This window comes from Meriones unguiculatus, chromosome 6, assembly GCF_030254825.1.
Source record: "Meriones unguiculatus strain TT.TT164.6M chromosome 6, Bangor_MerUng_6.1, whole genome shotgun sequence".
NCBI lineage: Eukaryota > Metazoa > Chordata > Mammalia > Rodentia > Muridae > Meriones > Meriones unguiculatus.
Genome location: NC_083354.1, coordinates 31,445,279 through 31,455,152, shown reverse-complemented (window position 1 = coordinate 31,455,152; position 9,874 = coordinate 31,445,279). Strand labels below are relative to the sequence as shown.

At 57.1% G+C, this 9,874-nt stretch overlaps 1 protein-coding gene across 3 annotated transcripts in view; it reads right to left on the bottom strand.

The window, feature by feature from the left end:
* Positions 1 to 9,874, bottom strand: part of Ccdc13 (coiled-coil domain containing 13) — a 35,933-nt gene that overhangs the window by 9,270 nt on the left and 16,789 nt on the right. The window contains exons 8-13 of one of the 3 annotated variants that reach the window (XM_060385022.1): positions 7,742 to 7,894; positions 5,460 to 5,636; positions 4,490 to 4,696; positions 1,598 to 1,725; positions 568 to 651; positions 90 to 173 (exon numbers count right to left, since the gene is read on the bottom strand). In XM_060385022.1, coding sequence (XP_060241005.1) covers positions 90 to 173; positions 568 to 651; positions 1,598 to 1,725; positions 4,490 to 4,696; positions 5,460 to 5,636; positions 7,742 to 7,894 — 833 coding nt within the window. The remainder of the gene's footprint in view (positions 1 to 89; positions 174 to 567; positions 652 to 1,597; positions 1,726 to 4,489; positions 4,697 to 5,459; positions 5,637 to 7,741; positions 7,895 to 9,874) is intronic. The other 2 variants (XM_060385023.1, XM_060385024.1) reach the window with 2 other exon arrangements.

Genomic DNA, 9,874 nt, shown 5'->3' with positions numbered 1-9,874 from the left:
CCCAGAGCCAGCCAACCTGCTTTAGAGCTGCTCGGTAAGCCTCCCTGAGGGTGGGCCCGCATGAGGCCTGGCCTGGGTCCTGAGCTGACCTGCATGAGTGAAGGGGTGTGCTGACGGAAGGAGTCTCCAGTGGACAGTGGGCGGGCTCAGAGGCAGCACAGGCCATTCTTTGTCTATGAGGAGAACAAAGGTGCATTCAAGCCCTGAGCCCGGTTACGTCCACAGAGCAGGGTCAGGGAGCTGAGGGGATATCACTGACTTAATGGGGACGCACATGTGGGGTGCTCCCCCTGAGAAGGTTTTCAGTGGGTCAGGGAAGGCCAGGAACCCCACGCTGACTCCCTTGTAGCAGCAAAGAGACCTGGCCTGGTTGTCCAGGCCAAGCTCTGGCTCTGATGCTGTTTACTCTGTCAGGTGGCCCTGCTTTGGCCACTCTGGCCTTATGTAACCCTAGAAGAATGCCTGGCCTTCGCCTGGCCTCAGTCCCCGCTGTCCCCATAATGGGCTGCGGAGCCTGAGCGAGGGAAGGTGGTAAGACTCCAGAGCTCAGGGGTTCTGTCCTCCTACCTGGGTGAGGTCCCATGGGGACTGGGCAGGGATGGCCTCGTGAGAGCAGATTCCACCAGTGTGTGGCCCAAGCTGGTCACAGAGCTGTGTGAAGGCAGAGGGGGACATCAGCAGGAAAGGAGTGGGTACTGCTGGGCCCCACAGTGGACAGGAGCAAGCCACGCGGGCTCCACAGTTTCCTGTGGAGTGGCTGCTCTTCCTTGCTCAAGGTAAAACAGCCCTAGGCAGTCCACAGCTTTGAGTCTGACACACATAGGATTCAGCACACACTGAGGTTGGTGAGGAGGCTGGACAAGGGGCCAGCAGCAAGGGCCTGAGTGTGATGAAACCTGGGCGGACAGCTTCTCTCTGCCATGGAGCCAATAGAATAGGAGAAGCTCTCAGAAGAGCAACAGCAGGGCAGCCATCTTCAAACAGTGCCGTGTGTGTGTGTGTGTGTGTGTGTGTGTGTGTGTGTGTGTGTGTGTGTTTGTGGAGGTGTTTGTGTGTATGGCGTGTATGTGTGTGTGTTGGGATGGTTTAATTGCCTAACAAGACTCTTGTGTTGCTCTTCAGTTCTGTGTAAACTGGTGGTGGCACACTTCTGTAATCATGGTAACGGGAGGCGGAGGATTGGGAGCTCTCAGTGATTCTCATCTACATCTCGAAGTCAAGGCCTGGGATGCTTTATTCCCGAAGTCAAGGCCTGGGATGCTTTATTCCCGAAGTCAAGGCCCGGGATGCTTTATTCCCGAAGTCAAGGCCTGGGATGCTTTATTCCCGAAGTCAAGGCCCGGGAGGCCTTATTCCCAAATTCAAGGCCTGGGATGCTCTGTTCCCGTGTCATAAACAGAAGCCAGAGCTGGCAGCCTAGGACTGATCCCAGCACTTGGAAGACAGAGAGAGGAGGATCTCTGTGAGTTCCAGGCCAGCCAGGACTACACAGTGAGATCCTGTCTCAAAATAAATAAAAGAGAACAACTTTCACCCAGGGCCTCTCCCCAGGATAGCACACAGCCCTCACAACCCTTCCACCCTGTGTTTCCCTTACCGGGAAGCCCCGAGCCTGCCACCGTGATCACCCGCCGAGGCTGGAGAGCCGGTTCCCGGGGTCCGGTCCTCAGGGAACCTGGCCTGGGTGGGGCTGGCCCCCTCACCCCCTCCTCTACTGTGAAGATACTGCAGGGAACAGACGTGGGGTTGGGGTCAGAGCTTTGGTGCAGAGGCCGGAGCGGCTGGAGGGAGCCTTGGCTGCTTCCCAGCTTTCCTTCTCTTCAGAGCTGAGGCTGGCCTGGGCAGGGAAGACACTGGCTGCATAACAAGGCCATCTCACAATGCCTCTGTTCACAGGAGGCTCCAGAGGGAGAGCAGCGCAGGCCAGGGCTGTGAGGTCAGGGCTGGCATCTGTGAGGGCCCTCGTCCCTGCTCAAGGTGTGACGAGAGGCCACCATGATCACAGTCCTGACCACTGATCCCCGATGCAGGGAGGGCCCGTGACTGTGCGGAGGGGCTTCCAGATCCCTCCTTTGTTTAGCCCCTCCCTCTCCTGGGTACCAGGAGACCCAAGCAGGAGGTCGGGCCACCGGGACAGCAGGGGGCATGGCTTCTAACAGCTTGCTAGGGTGTGTCCCCAGGAATCCTGGGAAAACTGGAGTGTGCACTTGCATCAGGGGCCCCCAGGGGGCAGGCGACCTTGGGGTACCCGGACAAGGACAGGAGTGGGGTGACAATGCTACCATGTTCCATGCACTCCTCCCCAGGGCCCAGGGCCCAGGGCCGCAGACTGCAAGGAGGTGCTCCCCTAACTGCCTGATGCTCAGAGCTGCCCCAGCCAGTGCTGCCGCCCAGGCCATCATGGCCCAGCCTGAGCCTGGGGGGCAGGAGCTCTGGCAGCTGCGACCAGACCCAGGGCTGTAGAAGGAAACCCGGGGCTGGGCTGCGTGCATCACACTGGAGGTTCTGCTGGCCCTGGGAGCATGCAGCAGGAGTCCCTGAAAGCTGAGGACACCTGGCTGTGAGCAGCCCTGAGCAGGCTCCGGGTCCAGCCCCAGACACGCCATCTCCTGCAGCTTGGCAGGGCCCACAGCAGGCACCAACGCCTGCAGCCTGTGCTTTGAGGGGAGTTCAGGGGACATGTGGGCACCCCGTGCGAGAGAGCTCAGCCTGGGGACCTGGCAGCTAAGAGAGGACCAGTGCAGAGCCCAGGGCTTCCTGAAGGAGCGGGGGGACATTTGCGTCCTGGGGGCAGTTGGCCAGGATGAGGGAATGGGAGAGGAAGGAGGAAGGCGTGTGCAGGGCCCCTGAGGAGGAGCTGAGCTGACGGGAGGGCTGGTGTCAAGCTGGAACTTGTGCCCGGGATCTGGATGAGTGTGGCAGTGGAGAATGCTTGAGTGGAAAGCTCTGAGCAGGAACTGGATAGGGGGACAGCTGAAACCAAGGAGTATGAAAAAACCACATGAAAATACTATTTTATAAACTAATTGAAAATACAGTAATAAAGAATAAAAAGAGGTGTCCGGCATGAGTGGACAACACGGCTGCCAGAATGCACAGGCCGTTACATGGACACGGCAGTGTCAGGTGGGCAACACTTCCCTCTAAGCACGGTCAGGCCTCATGCGCCCCAAACAGCACAGGCGGTCAGCACAGCCAGACAGGAAGGTCCTACTGGAGAAGACAGCGCTCCCTGGTTACAGGCTCAGAGCAAAGCTGGGCTGTCCGCCCTGCCTTCACGGTGCCAGGGGGGATGCGGAGGTTCTGGGGAGAAGAGTCAGCAAAGGTCCTACCTAGTGGTGACCAGCCTGCCAGACAAGCCTGCTGCAGTGGCGGCCTGCCTCTTCCGGGTGACCAATACAGTGTTGATTGGCTTTGAGGCTGGCTCCGCAGGCTGCACTCCGAGCCTGTGAGCACGCGCAGCACCTATGGTGGGGAGTCTCACCACGCCAAGGAAACTCTTCCTGTTGTTCTGCTAAGCGGACCTGGTATCGCACACCTCAGCGTGTGCACCCATAGGCTCACTGGCTTCAGCCTTCATCAGGGAAGCTTCTGCTAGCCGTGGGTGACAGTGACAGGGACTCATGGCTGGTCAGAGTGCTGGGAGTAGGAGCCTGGGTGCTCAGCCCTGAACGGACATCTGTGTTGCCCTCCAAGGCTCAGGGGACGCTGGAGAACGTGACAGCAGGTGCTTCGTGCTCACGGCAGCTGCGCTCACAGAATGGGGCCTGCCAGCCCTCCAGCATGGGTGGCAGGGGTTCTGAGGACCACCCATGGGTGCTTGGGGGTATGATGCACTGTCTTCAGTAGTGCCTCCTCCTGGTGAGTTTCCCGTGCTCTGGGCACTAACCCCCTCGCATGCTAACACAATCCTAATTAAACTCAGGAAGTCTCTCTCTCACAAACACACACAAAAAGACATGGAAATAGGAGCAGAACCTGTGGGGGCAGGAGTCAGTGGGAGGGGCAGTCGGAGGGGAGGCGGGAGGGTGAAAATGACCCCAATACCTTACATACATGTATGTCAAAGGTTTAAATCATTTAATTAAGCAAAGCGCGGCCTACTGACTGCAGCGAGGTCATAACGTCGGAGCCACAGCTGCCGCCCGGGATCATGAAGACAAGGGCCGCAGCTGCGGGTGGGGAAGGGGGAGCCCGTGGGAGCCTGTGTCCTCTTGACCTTGGCAAAGCTGGGGGTGACAGGAGCCAGGGGTGGCTGCTAAGCTCAACAAGGACACAGCCAGGCGGGTGCTTCAGACACGGGCACGGTGCTCGGGTGGTGTGGCCACAGACAGGGCCTTGTGTTAGGAAGGAAACGTGTGTGCACAGTTAGACAGTTAGAAGGAAGCAGACAGTCCACATGGAACCAGGCTGGGGCAGTGTGGCAGGGCTGAGGTGAGTGTGAAGGAGGGAGCTGTGTGGGCACACGGGCCGGGGCGGCGCTGCTCACCTGCACGCTGAGCTGCCCGATCTCCCACTCCAGCTGCCGCACCTTGGCCTCTCGGTCGGCCACCATGGCCTGGAGCTGGGCCACGAGGCTGCTGCTCCGTTGGGCCTCACTGTTGACCTTCTGGTCCAGGTGGTGCTGAGATGCACGCCTGGATTCCTCCTGCACGCTCATGGTGCCCAGAATGTCCTGCAGCTGCTTTAGCTGCTCCTGGGGGCCAAGCCAGGGGCAGTTAGAGGTGGGCACCAGCTACTTTGGGCAGGGAAGGATGGGGCAGTCCCTGGAGAAGCCTGACTTTCCTTCCTCCCGGAAGATCTTAGCACGGGACATGAGCTGCTCCTCTGAGAACCAGGAATACCTGCCCCAGGTGACTCAAGGCTCAACTCTCAGAGTCCTTCCTGGGAGCCCGGGGCCAAGAAAGCCATCAAGGAGAACTGGCTCTTTACGTTCCAGAAGGCAGTTTAGCTGAGGGGGAGGGGGTGCCCAGCTGGAAGACAGGCGCGTGAGTACAGAGGTCTGATCCTGGTCCAGACACCTCACAGGAGTCTGTGAGCTCCTGAGTCGAGGCTCAGTTCCTCTAAGGACAGAGGCTCCCTGTTTTGGGGTGAAGAGGAAGGACAGAATGACGTGGGGCAGGAGAGGACAGCTGTTTTCACCTCTGGAGAGAATGGAGGTTGAGAACACCTGAAGCATTAGTGAGGCGCCCACAGGGGCTGCCTCACCCTGCAGCCTGCCCTATCTCATCCGCATTACGAGTCCCATCTCCTCTGGGGCCCCAAGGCCAATGTCCCAGGGTCCCAGCCATCTCCCTCAGGCCCTCTGGCCTTGGGTGTAGGAAGCTCAAGGTGTGGCTTGGATCCCACAACCCTGAATAACATGATGGCATCAGTCACCACCCTGTCTACCATGAGGGCATCAATCACCCTTTATACCGTCTGTCTACCATGAGGGCGTCAGTCACCACCCAGCATACCATGAGGGCGTCGATGAGCTCGTCATCATGCTGGCCCTTCTCCACCAGTGTCACCATCTGGCTCCTGAGGGTCTTAACCTCGTTGGACAGCACCCTGTTTCGAGACCGCGTACCATCCAACTTCTTCTTCAGTTCCTCCAGCTCTGTCCGGAGGGTGTCCCGCTCACTGGTCAGTTTCTGGAATTAGAACATGAGAGCTGAGGCCAGCCTATGCCCATAGCTCAGGGTGACTTGGATCCCACGCACTGGGGGACTTAGGGTGGGGGAGCAGTTGTTTAAGGGCACAGAAGCAAGTGATGAAGCAAGGGCCTGATCTCAGGCAGGCCTGGCTCCCCCTTCCCTGTCAGGCACATGGTAGACAGCTCTGAGGGGCAGCTTTATAAAATGAACATCAGGACTAGCAAGATGGCTCAGCAGATAAAATTCTGAGCTTGATCTGTGTGATCACACACATACACACAAACACACACACACACACACACAGAACAAATAATTAGAATTAGCCGCAGTCCATCAAACTAGTTTCTTGACCTACGTGGCCCACGTCCACTTTCCTTGTGTTCTGTTATAGTCTCTAATAGAAACCCGCTGTTGTCAAACTGACCCCCACCTAAACCCGCCCAGTAAGGGACGCCAGCCAGCAGCGCTTGTCTCTGCTGTGGGAGGCGGCTCCCCTGCAGCCTGCACCTGGCCCTCTGCAGCAAGCAGAGGCTGCGATGCCGCACATACTTGCAGCTCCTAGTCCTTCCTGTTCCCTGTGGCTGCCACGTGTCTGGGACCGTGACAGGTGCTCAGGTAAAGCAGAGAGTAGGACAGAACATTTGTTCCTCAGGAGGGACAGTGGAGCAGGGGGCAGACTGCTGCCTACTGAAAAGTGGGGGAGGGGACAGAGCTGACAGCTGAGGGTGGCAGGAGCTGCTGAGAAGAGCAAGGGTCCTGCGTGTGCTGGGGCTCCCAGAGGGGCTGATCACAGACAGGGATAGGGTGAGCCGGACACTGAGAGGCATCTTTCGATGCTGAAGGTGTGTTATTGCTAGAAAGGTGTCGAAGGTCAAGATCACAGATAAGGTGGTAGCACATGACAGGTGTACCCAGCTCTGGGCAGGCAGGGGCCAGTGCTCAGCTGTCCCTTCCCAGGCTCTTGTGACTACCTGACAGAGGAGGACCTGTCCGCTCCCCTGGCCACTGGGACTCTTCTCACAGGGAGCTCGCTGGGCTGGGAGCAGGTCACACCAGCAGCCCTAATCTCCATCCTGACCTCAACTCCTCCTCCTCACACACAGGCTGAAAGTCCTTTGTAATTCTTCCCACATCTCCCTTTCCCGCCCATCAGTCTCGGGGCCCCAGGGTCACCCCAGCCTCCCACCTACCCAGCCTGCCACTGCTAGTTTTCTGCCTCGGTCCTGTCCCAGAGGGACTGTCAGCTCTGCTTCTCACACCTTGCCCACTCCTCTCCCCAAACCCTCGTTACTTGTCCGAAGTCAGGGGACCATGCCTCTCACAGGTTATCCTGGTGTGCAAGGAGCCGGAGGCCGGCAGGGGCTGTGGCGGAGCTCCTGGCACCCCTGGCCCAGGTTTGGCCGATGGAAGGGCATGGGGGGACTCAGTGCGGAAGCTCTCCGTGAGGCCCGCAGAGAGCTCCCACAGGCAGTCACAGCGAGGCCCAGCCTCAAGTATCGGCCATGTGTCAGAGCCTCGGGGCTTCCTTTAGGCCCCACCCTGCTCCACCGCTGGGGGTGTGAGTCAGCGTGAGGGCACCACCACTGTCAAGGTGTCTGGATTTGGAACCTAAAGACACACTCCGGGCACGCCGGAGAGTGTTTCCAGAGGAGGAAAGCCCCTCCCTGAATATGGGTACAGATCCTGCTGGCTGGGTACCAGACTGACTAAACCGGAACGAAGGAAGCCAGACACACAGCAGCATTCATCTCCCTCTGGTTCCCACTCCTGCCACCATCCCTCCCCACCCCGACAGGATGAGTTCCCCTCAAACAGGAAGCTGGCCCATCTCTTCCCTTAAGGTGCTGCGGTCAGGCATCTTAGTGCAACAGGGACAATGACCAAGACACCCACCCACTTCCTTTACGGGAAGTTTTACATGTCTTCAATTCAAACCGCCACGGTTGGACCACCTAGCACTCACTAGATGGACCCAGGCAGCTCAAGTGACAGGAGGTGGGGCCCATTCAGAGCAGCCCAAGGCCCCGGGTCTGTGGTCTGGAAGGGCCGCCCGCCCTGTGGTGCTGTCAACCTCCCGCCCCTCTGTGCTCGGCCTGCCTCACCTCCCAGCCTTCCTGCTTCTCCCTCTCCAGGCTGCGGATCCTCAGCAGGTTTTTCTCTTGTGCAGTCAGCTTTCTTGGGTCTAAACTGACAGACAGCTCGGAGCCTGTGGTCCTGGTCTGGCGCTGTTCCAGCTGCTTCTCAAGCTCTCGGACCTGAGGGCAGTAAAACCGGCTGTCCCACCAGTGTGCAGCCACGGCCTGGCCACCTACGCGCCACAGGAGGGCCTGCCAGGCTGAAGATGGAGCCCTCCAGGGTGGCACAGACAGCCAGGCTGGGAAGATCCTGGGCACACAGGCAAGCGCGCGCGCGGGGCTTAGCTTGGAAGAGATTCTGGCCCAGCGAGGAAGCCCCTTGTGCCTGCGCCCAGGCCTCTCGTCCCCTGTCAGGCCTGCCATTGGAGAACAGGGCTGCCCGAGGCACTATGCACAGTGCTGAGTAAGAACTCGGCAGCCAATCCTCCTGAGCCTGAGAGCCCCAGTGTACACCCTAGACCGCAATGAAGGGAGGCTATGCACAGTGCTGAGTGAGAACTCAGCAGCCAATCCTCCTGAGTCCGAGAGCCCCAGTGTACACCCCAGACCGCAATGAAGGGAGGCTATGCACAGTGCTGAGTGAGAACTCAGCAGCCAATCCTCCTGAGTCCGAGAGCCCCAGTGTACACCCCAGACCGCAATGAAGGGAGGCTATGCACAGTGCTGAGTGAGAACTCAGCAGCCAATCCTCCTGAGCCCGAGAGCCCCAGTGTACACCCCAGACCGCAATGAAGGGAGGCTATTTTAACAAAAGCCACAGGTGATTTTTTTCTTAAAGCAAGTGTTTCTTTTTATTACAAATATTAACTCATAGTAACTGTACAAAACAGCGGGTTCTGTGTGACACGTCCTTGTTTGAGCCTTACCCGTGCGTTTCCCCACCCCTGGTTTTCTTCCCCCCACTGTCTCTTTCAGGTCAGTAAAAAAGTCCTCTATGAGAGAAAAACATGACTATGTGTCTTTGAGTGTGGCTTGTTTGACATAATGATATCCAGCTGTATTCATTCTCCTGCAGATGCGATATTTTTGTTTATTTATGGCTAACATGGCATTGTTCATACACAGCACCTCTCTCTCCCCTCATGTGCCAACTGAGTCTGTTCTTTCTGTTCTGACGGGCACCAGACTGAGACCACAGCAGTCAGCTGTCCTGGGACCTTCTGTGGGCTGAGGTGCCTGAGTGTACAGCTAGGAGCGGCAGAGCTGGGTCACATGGCAGCTCCATCTCGAGCTTCCTGGAGACCCTTCACACTGACCTCCACGGTGGCCACACCGTCAGGTTCCAGCAGGCACTCCCCCACGACGCCAGTGACTACAAGATGGAATCTTAATGCAGTTTTGACTAGCGTCTAAGAATGAAGATTATTTAAGCACTGTATGTGTGTGAACATATCTGTACTCGTACATATACGTACATATGGGGCTGGGGGTGGCTCAGTGATCAAGTGCAAGCCTGAAGCCTGGCACTCAGTGCCCACGTAGATGGCAGTTCAAGCTTGGTGTGTGCCTGTAATCCCAGCGCTTGAGACAGGGAGGGAGAGAGGCCTGCGTCAGGCTGGCCAGCTGAGTACCGGAGTTCTGGGTTTCCAACACACACTGCCTCCTACAGCGGAGGAGACGCCGCACCCGTCTGCTCTGGCCTCGACACACATGCACACAAATTTGTTAACCATTTCCACTTCTTCTCCTCAGAAATAATGTATGTGGAAATAATGTCATTTTTAAGAATTTGAGTTACTTGTTCTTTTGTTAAGGTTTTTTGAGTTACTTTTATATTCAGAATATATATATATGAAATATAACATATATATGCTCAGAATGTATACATATAATAATATATATACACATATAACATATATGCATAACAATATATACATCTGTACATGTAGATGAGTATATATCTGAGTAACAACTGGCAGAGCCGGCCCATTCATAGGTCACCTCTTCACTTTGCTGGTTGTTCATTTGCTGATCTTTTAGTTTGATGTGATCCTGCCAGCTCCTGTCGTGGTTCCCAGTGGTTGGGTCCTACCCAGAGGCCTGTGTCTGTCTTCCCTAGAGCATTTTGGGGTTTTATGCCTCATGCTGAGGTCTTGCTAC